The sequence below is a fragment of the Neopelma chrysocephalum genome, unplaced genomic scaffold, assembly GCF_003984885.1.
Source record: "Neopelma chrysocephalum unplaced genomic scaffold, ASM398488v2 Primary Assembly neopelma1_124, whole genome shotgun sequence".
In the NCBI taxonomy this organism is placed as follows: domain Eukaryota; kingdom Metazoa; phylum Chordata; class Aves; order Passeriformes; family Pipridae; genus Neopelma; species Neopelma chrysocephalum.
The window spans coordinates 1042311-1056911 of NW_020897786.1; the positions used below are offsets into that span (position 1 = coordinate 1042311).

General features: G+C 50.0%; 2 protein-coding genes across 5 annotated transcripts in view; one reads left to right on the plus strand and one right to left on the minus strand.

The window, feature by feature from the left end:
• Nucleotides 1-1866, plus strand: part of BBS4 (Bardet-Biedl syndrome 4) — a 35779-nt gene extending 33913 nt beyond the window's left edge. For both annotated transcript variants that reach the window (XM_027697905.1, XM_027697906.1), the window contains one exon: nucleotides 429-1866. In XM_027697905.1, the coding sequence (XP_027553706.1) occupies nucleotides 429-580 (152 nt within the window). In that variant the 3' untranslated portion in view covers nucleotides 581-1866. The remainder of the gene's footprint in view (nucleotides 1-428) is intronic.
• A 1393-nt stretch (nucleotides 1867-3259) lies between these two features.
• Nucleotides 3260-14505, minus strand: ADPGK (ADP dependent glucokinase). 3 transcript variants are annotated; one of them, XM_027697908.1, is made up of 7 exons: nucleotides 14260-14505; nucleotides 11281-11506; nucleotides 9857-9919; nucleotides 9472-9592; nucleotides 8996-9192; nucleotides 8168-8266; nucleotides 3260-7680 (listed from the first exon to the last, which is right to left on the minus strand). In XM_027697908.1, exons 1-7 carry the CDS (start codon nucleotides 14472-14474, stop codon nucleotides 7132-7134), a joined length of 1470 nt encoding a protein of 489 aa, XP_027553709.1. In that variant the 5' UTR covers nucleotides 14475-14505; the 3' UTR covers nucleotides 3260-7131. The 3 variants fall into 3 exon arrangements, with proteins under 3 accessions (XP_027553709.1, XP_027553708.1, XP_027553710.1); XM_027697907.1 differs by having other exon boundaries at nucleotides 3260-7683; XM_027697909.1 differs by lacking the exon at nucleotides 14260-14505 and adding an exon at nucleotides 14085-14149 and having other exon boundaries at nucleotides 3260-7683.
• Between the last annotated feature and the right edge of the window lie 96 nt (nucleotides 14506-14601).

The following is a 14601-nucleotide window of genomic DNA, read 5'->3' on the forward strand; positions in this document are numbered from 1 at the left end:
CCCCATCCCTGGAGGTGTTGAAGGCCAGGATGGATGGGGCTTGGAGCAACCTGGGATAGTGGAAGGTGTCCCTGCCCATGGCAGGGGGGGAATGAGATGAGCTTTAAGGTCTCTCCAACCCAAACCAGTCTGGGATTCTGTGATTTTGAGAACTGTTTTCCCTTCCAAAGCATAAATTAATTCCTAAGTTTGTACTGACTTCTCACAGCTGAGTGAGATCCTATACCTGAGCTTCCTTTCAGCAGGACTTTGGGCTGTCAGATCTCTGGCTGGATAACTCCTTATCAATAACCTAATGCTGGGCAGAAGGAATCAGAGAGAAGTTAATAGCTGTGATTGTTCTGCATCTCTGTGCTGATGGGAAGGGCAAAAAGAACAGACACAACATGTGTAGCTGTAGAGTAACTCCAGCTGTGTCCTCTCCCCAGGTGCTGGAACAGCAGCTCTGCCAGCAAAGCCTCCCTCCCTGCCTCTGGAACCAGAACAGGACTCGGAAACGAGCCCCGAGGAGAGCTCGGCACCCACAGGGGACGCGGAGCAGGGGAAGGAGGAGCACAGGAGCCAGCAGGCAGTGGAGTAGGACGGGCTCTGGGCACCTCCAGAGCTGCCTGGGACTTGGGAGACGGACCTGCTCCTCCCTGCCCCGCTGGGCTTCACCCCCCTGTCAGTTAGTCTGGATGCAGCTGTTTTGTCAGTGATTTTTAGCACGTGGGCTCTGTCCCGAGTCGTTGCAGTGATCAGAAGAGGTTGATGTGTAGCTACTCTTCGTGTGGTCACTGCAAGAGGCTGCAGGATGGGGATCCAGCTCCCCACAGGTTGGGTGTGAGCCCTCTAGAAGGATCCCGAGGCATCCAGTATGTTTAGCAAAGCCAGCAGTAGTGACTTGGAATCAGTGGCTGAACTGGTGAGCAGCTGATTTTCCACAAAGAACCAGCAAACTGAACCTTCAGGGCTCTTTGTTTGCTGCTTGAGCTCCCCAGCTGTTTGAAAATGTATTTCCTGCTTTTAGTTCTGCTCTGTTGGATTGTATCCCTCCATAATGAACAGTCCAGGAGAGGAAGGTTAGGAATGGAAACTTCTCTGAGGCAACAGTGTAAAAGCAGCACCAGCAGGGCTCTGGGTCCATCCCCAGCCTTCAGCTGTGCTTTGTGTTTGCTGCTGTGACCCAGAATGACATTAATGCATCTTTAGGGCCCAGCCAGGAACTGAAATGCTCTCCTGCTCCCTGGAGAACACCAGAGTAAGAACCCTCACTTTCCCCTCTGTTTTGATGGCCCAAACTGCTGATCTTAAATGTGGCTGTTTCTCCCCCCAGCTGTTCTCTCTGCTGGGTTTTTCTGTCAGTACAGCTCCAGGGCAGCATTCCTGGAAGGATTCCCTCCTGTAAGGGTTCCATCCTGCCAGGAGTTGAAGAAAACAGGATTTTTTGTGGAGTGCTGGCAAATTGAAACAAACCAGACCGAGAGCAGGTAAATCAGGTACAGTGCAGACATTTTTATTCACATTAAACTTCTTACACTGGGAGTTCCTGCAGTGTAACAGAGTGCCTGGGAGGAAAAGGTCAGGATTGCAGAGCAGGGGTGGGCAGGGGCTGGGAATTCTTTATTTCAGCCCCAAAACTTGAGTTCAAGACAAATTTTTGTCCTAGGATGCTTTGATAGGGTAAATGTCACACAGGGAGCACATACAGCATTTGAAGGTATCTGTGAAGGGATTTATTTTAAATATGTATTTTGGTGAAGAGGTTACACAGATAATGAACCAATTCTCCTTCTGTGAAACAAAGCAGTAGCACCTTCCTACTTCCTGGGAAGCATTTTTAAATATGTAATTCCAGTTGGATAATAAACAGAACTGCAATTCCTCGTCCTGCCCCCTCTCCTCCCCTGGCTCTGGTGATGATGGCATTTGCACACATTAAATTCCTAGGATCTTTCTGGAGAGCTTTTTTGTGCTAATGATAATGAGGCTGGACTGTTCATTTGGCTGGAATGAAGCAAGGGACTCTTCAGCAGGACTGCATTGAGGCATTTAGGGATTTTGGAAATCACACCTTATGCTCCAAAACCTGTTTCTGGCATCAGCCATAATTCTAATCTTCTCTTTTCCCCCCATAATGGAAATTTTAAGATGGAAAACCAATAATGAGCTTAATTTCTAGGGAAGTAGAAACCATCTGCTTTAGGACTTTTCTTGCCCTTTTTAGGAAAACATCTTTGATGAGCCCGGGTAAATCACAGAGCTCACAGGGTTCTCTGCAGCTTGGCTTCTGCACAGAAAACAAACTAGAAGACACTCAAACATAAATGCCTGGGCAGCAAGACCTTGTTTCAGCCAAGAGTAATAATTTATTCATCCAGCAACGTATGTTCAACCCAAAAAATCTGGTTTTGAGGTCCCTGAGACAACTGGATGCTGATTTATGGCACAGGCAGGATTAGTGGATACCTGCCATGCTCCTGTACATGTTTGCTCAGTTGTGCCTGAGCCAGGTGGACACAGGGGTCTTTAAGATGTTAAAAATTTAGATTTCCCCGTTGGGAAGTGGGTTTCAGTTGGCAAAACCTCCTCTACAGAGACAGACAGGGAGCAGTGCTCAGTGAAGTAAACCTTGACTAAAATAATAAGCTCCACACATAAATGTGCTCGAAAGGAGCACATGTTGCAACAAGTACTTCATCTGCCAAGACTTTTCTATAAGATAAAGTCCAGTTCTGCTACAAGGAAAGCTTTACCACTCTCTCAAACCAAACTGCTCCAAAAAAAATCCATGTTTTTAATGGAAGATCCAGGTGAGCTCTGAACCCAGTTTTGCCCAGGCTGCAGTGAGGAGCAGCTTTCCTGAGAAATTCACGGGGGGAGGTTTTCTGGGTATTTTTTTTCATTGCCCCCACTTGCATTTCACAATTCCTGCCAGGATTTGTGTTCCTCAGCTGCCATGAGATCTGCTCAGCAGAGGCTGATCCCGGGCTCTTTGGGAACAGACGCCTTCCCGAGCTCCCGGCACAGACGGGAACGGCCACGTGTGCCATTCCAACCTGCACATTCCCTTTGCTGAGGGAACATCCTCCCACCAGTCTGGATCAGAAACTCCCTGAGAATTCAGCCTGGATCCACCTGAGAGATTACACAAGGAACTGCTCCATCTGTTATGGAGGAGAACTTCATCTGACGTCTCTGGGCAGACAGGACCAGCATTCCTGGCTCTGAGATCCAAGTTTCACTGCAGACTTTAATCAGACCCAGTATTTTTGTTTTCCCTCCTCTTTTCCCTAAAAGTTGGTGAGTTTCCTTAGCCCAGGAATAGCAAGGCAGCACATTGTGTGACAGGAGCTGCTCTGAACATATGACGCAGCACCCAAATATTAGCACAGAGACACTTTAGCTGGTCACTCACTCACAACCCTCAGCTTTCCTGAGCTTATCTCCCTAACTTACCTAAGCTGCAAGTGCCAAAAAGAGCCCAAAACAACTTTTAGGGTAACTGGAAATCGAGTTCTGTTGTACCACTCTCACAAAACTGTCCCACTACTCAACTCTTTTCTCAGGATGTGGCTGGAAAGGTCACCTGTGGCACATAATTCCTGATAACTCAGCATATCCTTACAGAATAAATAGTGAAAAAAAAAGCCAAGCACAAGTGCTGAGGGTTTTCCATGGGGTTTTGGAGTGGATCTAGTGCTCTGCTGCTGTCCAAGCTTTGGATTCCAGTGGCTGAGGAGTGGAGCTGAGCTCTAAGGCAACATCTAACACGGGTCAGAGCAGCTGCTGAGGTCTTTGCTAAAGGCTCAGGAAGAACTTTTCAGCACCAGTTCTGTAAAAAGGAATTTGGGAGGGAAGAGCAAACATAACTGGATCTCACATATCCCAACAGGAGATAACCAGGAAACACAGAAGTAAAAACAGAAAATCAAGTAATTCCTTAGCAACGCTGTGAAACTCTCCTGGAGAGGAGAAAAAAAACTGTAAAGAGCCTTTAAACTGGGAAGAGGCAGATTTGGGACTGGTTTTTCCATGGAGAGCACCAAGGGCACAGTGAAGGAACGTGTCCTTTGGGACTCTGCCAGCCTCCTGTGATTCACACCTCTCAAATAATCCACCACCTGACCTTCAGGAAGGGACAGGCACAGAAAAGATGGGAACAATGCTCATTCTGGATCCTGGATAAGACAAAACAACCCAAACCAAGGTGGCTGCAGCAGCTGCAGGGACACAGAGGGAAATACCCAAGTGCACAGGTTTTGTCATGGGGAGATGTCCCAATGCTGAGCTCAGCTGCTGCACCTCCAGCAAAATGTGTGTGAAAAAACATTTCCAGTGGAAACCCTTGTTCGGGAGTGTGAGGTTGGCAGAGGTTTGAGTCCTGCAGCACTGTGGATTTCCAGGTATAAGTAACACAGGAGAACAAACACAATTTGTAGAGACAGAGAGGATCAAGGGCAGAGTCACTTCAAGCCTGGGTTTGAAGCTTTGGTATTTTTGCAGCTTTTAGAGCAGCTTTTCTGTGCTGTCACTACTGAGGCTGTGCAGGAGTGTGAGACTGCACAGGCAGGGGAAGGATTTCAGGAGCTCTGCCACCCTGCCTGTCATTCCCTTGGGAAGGCACAGGGAAGTTAAGCACATCATGTTCACAGCATGTGAAACATGGAGTGAAGGCTGCTGGGCCCCTCCATCCAATTCACATTTATTATCATATAGATTGTTTCAGAACTGAGTCCTGGATCCCACCAGCACAGCTGCTTAAGGATTATCCTTGGGAAGTGCATTTGGTAGCAGGTGAGCTCTGTGTGCCTGATAAAGCACATCTGGATGGAGCAGCAGCCTGGCCATCAGGAGCTGCTGCATTTGAGATGTGACTCACAGTGCCAGGTATTGCCAGGGCACCCACGGGAGAAATGTAACCTGGTGAGAAAGAACAGGAACAGCAGGAAGGAGGAGTTAACAATAATTAGAGTTTAGCTTTAAGGCCCAGGTGATTTCTAAGCAATAAACTCCTTTTTTATAACTGTTTACACCAATTATTTATTCAAACTAGCTTAAAAAAAGAGATACTTTAGGCCTGTCACATTCCTGTTCAATACAAGCACAACTTTGCCCTTGGACAAGGTCTGTAAGTGCAGTCCCGTGGTTTTAAGTGGCCATAGGGAATGCCAGTCCAATCAGCCTCACATCCCTGGAAGTGTTTTTGGAAGAGAAAAGTGAAATACAGCAGCAGGGCCATTGCTGGTGACAGCTTGTGTGTGTTTAGTTTTGTTTCGTTTCCAACTTGAGAATCCACAGCTTGGCCCAGTGTCAGGAAAGTGGGACCCAGGAAGGCTCAGTTCTCCAGCTGGCAGATCCATGGCCTTTGGTGGCCCTGTGAGAGGCTGAAAAATGACCTTGCTAATGGCCTGGGACCTCTCAGACAGCTGAGAGGTTTTTTAATTAATTTTTAATTTAGGAAGACTAAACCAGAACTCAGAGTCCTGTGCTACAGTTTATCCATAATAATAATAAAAATAATAATCTGGATAGAAATACTTCCAGTCTTGAGAAGGTCCTGCACCAAGATAAAATGCTGAGAGTCAAGGGAAGCTCAGGATGGGATGAGCTGCAGGAAAACACAGCAGTGACTGTATTTCTGCTCTGTACAACACAGAAGACTTTGCTCAGAGGGAAAGCTGAACACACACTGACAGCCAGCATTGTGTGCTGAGTCAGTGCAAGTACAACAGCTGCCAATTTTTATCCTTGCAGAGCATTCAGGATGGATTTTCCAACAGGAGAACATCCCTGACAGCAGCATGACAGCGTTACTGAGACAGATCACTCCACCCTGAGTGACAGACTCTCCTCCCCTCCATGCAGACACAAAGACTGACCTTAAACAACCTCCTACAAACTCTGGTGAGGCACAGGCTTGCCCAGACATGCTGATGGCATTTAATCCAGGTCTGAAAAATGGCTGTGAGAGCTACACAGATACACCTGAAGTTCCTGAAGTGGCCAGAGACAAACCACGCTGGAAAGACACAAACCCCAGGCTGGTGCTCTGCAGTTCGTGGTGTGTGACTGTGAACAGGTAAAAAAACCAGAAGTATTTAACAAGGACACAGGGTTCTGCTTTTTTAATTTCAAAGGCCAGAGCAAAGAAACTATTGGTGACCTAGTCAAAAAACCTCCAACATCAAACCCTAAAAAGGCCTTCTCGCTTCAGTCTGACCTGGAAAATGCTGTTACAGCTTCTGAGCTTCCAGAGGGACCTTCCCTAATATATTAATCCTTCTGAATGGAGAGCAGGAAGACTGAAGAATTTGGCACAACCATTCTCAAACAACCAAAATTGAGTCTCCAGCACTCGAGAGCGTTTCTGTAACACAGCAGCTGTCAGCAGAGAAGGTATTTAGTGTACAGCAAACAAGGTAACGCTTTGAGGGCCACCTGGCAGGGAAGCAGAGCTGTCCCCCAAATAAAAACCCCGACTGTCTTCACTCCCACTTTCCCAAAAGCTAAGCACAGGCTGCTGGGGCTCAGCTGAACACTTTTAAGTCACAGACACCCAGCATCACCTGCACAGCCTGCAGCAGGTACAGTCTGCATCACATTTTGGGACCGTGGCTCCCTCTGGGGACACCAAGAGGTGATTTCACCAGGCAAAAATTCCATCATCACCCCAGGCAAGGGAAGGTTTGCAGTGTGCTGGGAGGAGATGAGCCACAAGCCTTTTATTTGGACTTTACCAGAGGCAAGGCAGGGCGGGCACTGCTGTGCTCTCCCTGGGATCCACAGGCAGGGAATTCTCCTGCTGCACTTCCCAGCATTACCAGACAAGATCCATTCTGAGCTACAAACAGCAAACCTACACCAGCCAGGGATTTTGGTCTTTGCCTCCCTCTCCCCCTGCTCAGGACAAAGCCAGTTTTCACATTAAATACTAAAACATCTGCACCCGCACGAGAAGGGTTCGAGTCACTGCCCAGTGACTGGAATGTGCCGACAGTTTATACCTGGAATTATTCTTTGGCTCTTTTTCAGTTACACCCGGAAAACACACCACACCCCGGTTCTGTTCCTATGCCACCACTGCCTCAAATCCCAATCCACGGGTCTCAGACACCGTGCAGCGCTGGAGAAGGAGAAGTTCCTGGTTTCCTACTGAGGATAGGCCTCGGAGTAGAGCAGTCCCTCGGCGGAGATGGCGTCCCCCAGCCCCACGGTCCGCACGGGGTCCTTGCACACCAGCACGGGGGTGAAGTGGAACGAGATGCCTTCCCTGTGCCAGTGCACCACGGGCTCGTCCGGGTTCAGGGAGATCTTGGCGGGAGCCTCCGTGTGGGAGGTGAGGAACTCGCGGGGGGCCTTGAGCAGGACCCTGCTGGTGTCGATGGTGTCGGTGGCGCAGGCCTGGGTGCCGGCGGCCCTGGCCCCGGCCGCCACCGCCGCCGCCTGGTTGCCCCAGTGCCCGTCCACGGTGGCCAGGATGTGGTAGGCCAGGGTGTGGAAGTGGATCCGCGTGAGGTCGGACGCCCGCTCCGCCGCCTTCCCGTGCTCCTTCAGGATCCAGAAGAGGATGTCGCTGACCACCCCCACGTCGGGAATCCCGCTCCAGGAGCCCAGGGAGGCGTGGGGGCCGGAGGCAGCCTGGGTGAGGAACAGCAGCTCCTGCTCGTTCAGCCCGATGGAGTTCACCAGGGGAAAGACCTGCTAACAGAAACACGGGAACCACGGGTTTGCCTTCACAGGGACAGCAGGATTTGGGATTCCTCCTTCAGCATGTGGGTTTTACAGTAACCTGGTGTGCTCAGCACCCAGTTTCCCAGAGGGATGCAGCCCAAAGTCACTGCACTTCTTCAAGTTGGCAAGAATTACTCAGCCAAGGAAACATTCCAATTGGTGCAATTAGTTTTCTAGAAGCACGCTTTGACAAGAGTAACAAAACATCAACTTCAGATGAAGCACTCATAACACTGAAATCAGATCTGTGTCAGGATAAAAAAGGAACCACCAGGATCTGCAGGAAAGAAATTCTGCAAAGAAATTGAGGGGGTTTTTAAATTTAAATTCAGCTTAGATTCAATCTTTGAACAGACAGTCCTAATCTTAAGTTTTCATTTCTATACTCATATACCAGTGTGTGCACTGTGATACTGAACCTGACAAAACCAGCATAGCCTTTCATTTTCCTTACCTGATGCATAATGTTGCTCATAAAATCCTGATCAGTCATACTGGCCAGCTCCAGGTGAATGGGAATGTCAGTAGGGATGTCGGAGATGGAGGCCACAGCCTACAGGAAAATAGAAAAAACAACACTAAAACATGTACTTATTAAGAAACAGAAGGAGGAAAAGGGTTTGGACTTGAAATACACATAATCTTCCTGTGCATGGATTTAAACACAATTCCAAATGAGATGTCTGACCAGTGGATGTACTGCTAAGGGAGGAAATAAAAACAACTGCTAGTTTTTGAGAATTCCAGAGCAGGAAAACTGTATCTAAGCCTACTCTGCACCCAGCTCAGCACCTTTCTAATGGACTAATTCCAAAACCTCATAAATCTGAAGGAACTGTAGAACAGCTGATCCTAGAACACAAAAAAAGGCCAGTGCCCTGCATCAGGATCAGAACTCAGCTATAAAACAGGTGATGTAAGATAGATGCTGCTTAAGGAATGCCAGTGTTGATTATAACCTGGATAATCTCGGTATCTGGGATAGAAAAGGTGTGATTTAGCCACTAGACAAGCCCAGCAACCAGGTCAGTGCTCTCCAGCCAGGCAACCAGCCCTTCTTCTTCCTTAGACAACCCACTCAATCTAAGAAAAGTCACTGTTACAGAACTAGACTTTTGCCATTCCTGCAGTTCCCAGTCTCCTTTCAGCAGGCAACACTGGGATTCGTGGGAGAGCTGAAGGCATAACCCACCAACACCTTCCAACCTGGGCAAACAAGGCCTTGCCTCGAAGCACTTGCTGGAGTGGAAAACTGGGAGACTCGGGTGTTCCAATATCTCACCTCCATCAGCCGTCTGTGTCGCGCCTCCTTGCTCTGCCCTTCCATCATGTGAAGTCCTGAAAGCACCACAAGGTCTGGCTGGAATTCATCCAAGCTGGACACAAACACTTCCAGCATGTTGAGGGCACCGTTGGACAGGTCATGGGAGAAGATGAAGCGGTTGGCAGTGGGTGCTCTCACTTGGCCCCACTCCTCACCTGGGGTGGAGCAAACAGAGGCAAGGAGGTGGAAACTGTTGTATTCCTGGGCGGGATCACAAGTTAGATGTGCTCCAGCAGCAGCAAGAAAACACATAGATTTGTTTCAGCACTACATGAGGGTTACTCTGGGTTTCACCTGCACATTAAATGGTCCCTTTGTGTTTTCAGGGACCATTTTAGTGTTTGTGCAGCTTTAGAATGACACCCATGAGGGCTGTGCACCAATCCCAGTGATGTCTGGGGTTCACATCCAACACTCTGCCTTTGGGAAGGTACCTGCTTGATACTCCAAGATAAGATGGAATTCATCTCTTTCCTGCATGGATTCAGGTGGCACGACCACGTTGTCATCGAGCAGTTCGTGGAGTCTGGGGCCAACTGGGCCACAAAGGAGAATCTAGAAAACAGGAAAAAATAACTAAGGTTTCCCTGCCATGTCCCTTGCCAAAATGTAAGCATCACCTAGACAATTTTTAAGAAGTTAATAATTCAATTTTTAAAAATCAGCTGTGTTTTCTACTTGGAAGGCCAACCATATGTTCCACCACAACCCAAGAAATAATTGCCAGATCCCAAAAATCTACAGGGAAGTAATTTGCTTGAGACAAGCAAATTAAAGAAGATGAGCAAACAGCATGAAATCTTTGGAGTGTGTGTGTACCTTCAGGTCTGGATTTGTCGCGAGCTTCTGCCCGATGAGAGCAGCGTTTCCTCCCACGTAGAGCTGTAAAACAAACAGAGCAGGGTGTGGGTCCCCTTGCTGTGGGACCTTTATATATGTTCAGTCCTCAGCACAGCCTGGAGATTCTGGGTTTTTAGAACACAGTCCAGCAGTAGCCAAGTTACTAAAGCTTACTGGGGCTGAAGGCAAAACAACTTTACAGTTCTCTGTGAGAATCTCAACAACTTGAGCGTTCTCTTTTTGTTAAATCTAAATATTCGCCTTCAGGTAATGGCCACGCAGAAATCAATTAATTCATAACATTAACAGTGTTGAAGGAATCTACTCATTCAGCACATAAACAGCCCTCACTCCTGTGCAACTTCTCTGTGGCAGTGGGTGACCTGTGGGTTTTTAGCAAGGCTGCCAAGGAACTGTTTAAAAACTGCAACAGCTCTTCCTCCAGTCTGAGGTTGAGGTGAATCCTGGTCCCTGTGCCCATGTGGAGTGAGAGGAACCTTCCTACCTTTCTTCAGGTAAGAAAGGTCAAACTTCCCAGTGAGAAAACTGATGTGAGCTTTGAAACCAATGAATGTGGATTGTCATGAGGGTCACAGACACTCAGAGGAGGCCACGGAGCTGCTCCAAGGGCTGGAGCCCCTCAGCTCTGGAGACAGGCTGGGAGAGCTGGGGGTGTTCACCTGGAGAAGGTTCCAGGGAAACCTTAGAGCCCATTCCAGAGCCTAAAGGGGCTCCAAGGCAGCTGGAGAGGGACTTTGGACAAGGGCCTGGAGGGACAGGACAAGGAGGAATGGCTTCCCACTGCCACAGGGCAGGGTTAGATGGGATATTGGGAAGGAATTGTTGGGTGTGAGGGTGGTGAGGCCCTGTCCCAGGTTGTCCAGAGAAGCTGTGGCTGCCCCATCCCTGGAAGTGTTGAAAGCCAGGTTGGACGGGTCTTGGAGCAACCTGGGATAGTGGAAGGTGTCCCTGCCCATGGCAAGAGGTGGAACCAGGTGGGCTTCAAGGTCCCTTCCAGCCCAAACCATTCTGAGATTCTCTGACAGAAAACAGGCCGTGGAAGGATCCAGCTGAAAAATCAGGTGATTCCTTGCTCCCTGCCTCATTCCAAGGTGTTAGAGTGACTTTTACAGCCTCAGCCCCACCTGGCTCCCCTATAACAATATTCTTAAAGAGGCATCTTTGACATTTCATTTTGGGAACGTCAGCAGGGGAGAGACAATTTAAAGCCCTCCTGTTTGCAGCGGGGGCAGAATCCTGTGGAAAATCATTCACACACTCAAGCTACACCACAAGTTCCCTTCCTAAAGGATTTGCTCTCTCACTAGAGGGAAAATGGAAGTCAGTGGTGATCAGCAGGTAAGAACCACGCCTCCCCAGGCCTGTGCTGGGTGCAGCCCCACCTGTGCCGCAGGGTGCTCCGAGGCCGTCCGTGCGATGTCCCGGAACGCCGCGGCGTCGCTGAAGAACCGCTCGGCGGCCGCCCCTCGCTCCATGAAGTGGGTGAAGGCCTCCCCCAGGTCCTGCCCGGAGCTCAGCACCGCGTGGTTCTTCCCATCCCTGGGTTCCAGACCCAGCGCCTCCAGCAGCTTCACGCCGGACAGGACCACGTCCACACAGGCGTTGACGCTGGAAGAGACAAGGAAAAGGCGTCCTGGGAAAACCACATGGATCCGAGGGAACTGAGATTAGCTCGGCTGGTCAGAGCATCGTGGTGATAATGCCAAGGTCATGGGTTTGATCCCTGTGGAGACCATTCATTTAAGAGTTGGACTCAATGATCCCTGTGGGTCCCTTCCAACTGGGAATACTCTGCCTCTGTCTTAAACCTGTGAGACAATACAGTGAGATCATGCCCCAGGCAGTGATGGCTGTTCAGGGGGAGAACAACCAACCAAATGGAAAAAAAACCCTCACAAAGGCACAGGAATTCCCTCAAATTCTCTCCTAAAGTCTTCTCCCTTTGACTTGCCTTTATTGCACTGCAGAGGAGAGGGGGATTTCTACCTTTCTGCTGAATTAAAACAAGGAAGGTGGCTGAGTATGTTACAATACAGGTTTGCTTCATTTGCTGCCTTAGACTCACTCAAAAAAAGAACGGGCACAATAATCAAATAATTAATTTTTAATTCTTAGAAGCTTTTAAAAACATATATCTTTTGGGTTTAAAATGTGCACGCGATTCAAAACTGTTAAAAACAAAATAGAAAGTATTTAAGCCTGCTAGATCAGCCTCTTGAGTTTCAGCTGCTCCTAATAATACCCAAACCCACACACCAACTCCCCACACAGGCTGGTTCTGTTTATAAGAAGTCAAGAGAGCGATTTGTCAGTTGAAATATTTGAAAACTGCAATTTCTAAAGGACGATCCCTAACTTCCAGAAATAGCATGCAGTGAAAGCAGGAGAAAAATCCTGCAACAGTTAGGGAGGGATAAGAACCATTTCAGCAGGTCCAGGCTTTATGAAAAACCTGTCTAACTTCCAGTCCCTATTTCCTTATCAATTACATCAATTTAATCACAGCCTAGTTCAAACCAGAGAACAGGAAAGTTCTGCCTGGAACCAGACCTCCAGGAAGACAATTTGTGAACACTTGCCCTTGTTTCACCCTGTGGTTTCAGAGAGATACCAACACATACCAAATATTTCCTGAGACGATACCAGCAATTATTTAAGCATCTTGTGGACCTGCTCTCAAGTGCCATTTCTGTTCCTCTGCCCCACACTCCCCTGACAGGGATCCAAACCATCTATAAAACTTTTGCAGGATCTCTGACTTTCTCTGTGTCTCCCACTATGCTCCCAAGGCCAGTTCCTGCTCCCCAAAGCCAGTTCCTGCTCCGTGTCAGTGTGGAGTGCCCAGAATCCAGCTTTCCTCCTTGGCAGGGACCTCTCAAGGGCCACAACACGTGAAAGCTGCCTCTCACAAAATAAAGGACATGAAAAGCCCTGAGGCTTTCCAGTCCACGAGGTAACCAGCCCAGAAATCCTCTGGATGTGCATCATCTCCTGCACTGAGGAGAGAGAAATGCCCTCGCACAGCACGGAAAAGAAATGATAAGCTCAAGCAGCCTTTTAGCCCCAATTTTATGTTTTAATGAATCGTTAAAGATCCAAGGGGATGAAACCAAGTCACTTTCCTCTGCCAGCACACAGCTCCACAGCCACGGGGGTGGATAACTCCTTCCAACACCTGAAGGCCGAATCTTCCAGTCAAGTTATCCTGCCAGTCTTTATATTTAAGAGGAAGTGAGTGAAGTGCTCCATATAATGTCCAGATTAATGGTCAGTCTTAAAACCAGCATTTGAGGTCAATGTGATATTCCTGAATTTTCCCCTTGTTTTCTTTCCACTTTAAAAAGAAGAATGTTGGATTTCCCTGGGCATGCACAGGTGCCTTCAACATCCACTGCCTTCTCCTCTCTCTGCTCCCTTCTCCACTTTATCAACTTGTCTCTGGTACTTATTTATTGCCAGCCTGAACTGGATGGCCAGGAGCTCCAAGTCCCTCAGACTCTGGATGTAAGTTTGTTTTACAGGGGACAAGGTCTCTGGAGACAGGCTGCCAACAGGGCCTGAACCCCAGAGCACCCTGAAATCACCAGCACAGGAGTGTTCTGGGTCATTCCTCCCCTCAGCTGAGGTCCGATGGAGCAGTGCTGTGGGGAGGAGCTGCACTCTTGAGGAAATCATGGAATGGTTTGGATTGGAAGGTGTCCTTGAAGATCCTCTGGTTCCACCCCCTGCCATGGGCAGGGACACCTTCCACTAGCCCAGGTTGCTCCAAGACCCATCCAACCTGACCTTCAACACTTGCAGGGATGGGGCAGCCACAGCTTCTCTGGCCAACCTGGGACAGGGCCTCACCACCCTCACACCCAACAATTCCTTCCCAGTATCCCATCTAACCCTGCCCTGTGGCAGTGGGAAGCCATTCCCCCTTGTTCTGTCCCTCCAGGCCCTTGTCCAAAGTCCCTCTCCAGCTCTCCTGGAGCCCCTTTAGGCTCTGGAAGGGGCTCTAAGGTCTCCTGGAGCCTTCTCTTCTCCAGGTGAACACCCCCAGCTCTCCCAGCCTGGCTCCAGGGCAGGGGGGCTCCAGCCCTCGAATCATCTCCGTGACCTCCTCTGGACTCACTCCAACAGCTCCACATCCTTCTGCTGCTGGACCCCAGAGCTGCAGGCAGCACTGCAGGTGGGGTCTCACCTGAGTGGGGCAGTACACCCCAGGCACATCCCTACCCGTGCAGCGGCCCCGACACATCCATCCGCACACACAGATCCATCCCCACACGCATCCATGGACATCCTCACACCGGGATCTGGGGATGCCCGTCCCGCCCCGCCGCCAGGGGGCGCTCCCCGCGCGCTCCCGCACCTACCCGACGGCGACGCGCGCCCAGCCGCGCGCGGGGCGGACAATGGCCGCCTGCCAGGCCGCCACCGTGCGCGCCTCCAGCGAGCGGGCGCGGCGCAGCGTCCCCAGCAGCGAGGCCGAGAGCTGCCGCAGGGCCGCGGGGGGCAGCTCGGGGCCCAGCACGCACAGGTAGCCCAGCGCCAGGGCCAGCAGGCCCACGCACACCGAGCGCTGCCACATCGCCCCGCTCCGCTCCTCCTGCTCCCCCGCCGCGGCTGAGGCGGGGCCCCGCCGGCGGGGGCCTCCTTACGCCGCCTCCGGAGCGCCCCGCCCCCGCCGGCCGCCGGCTGGCGTAACCCGCTTCGGG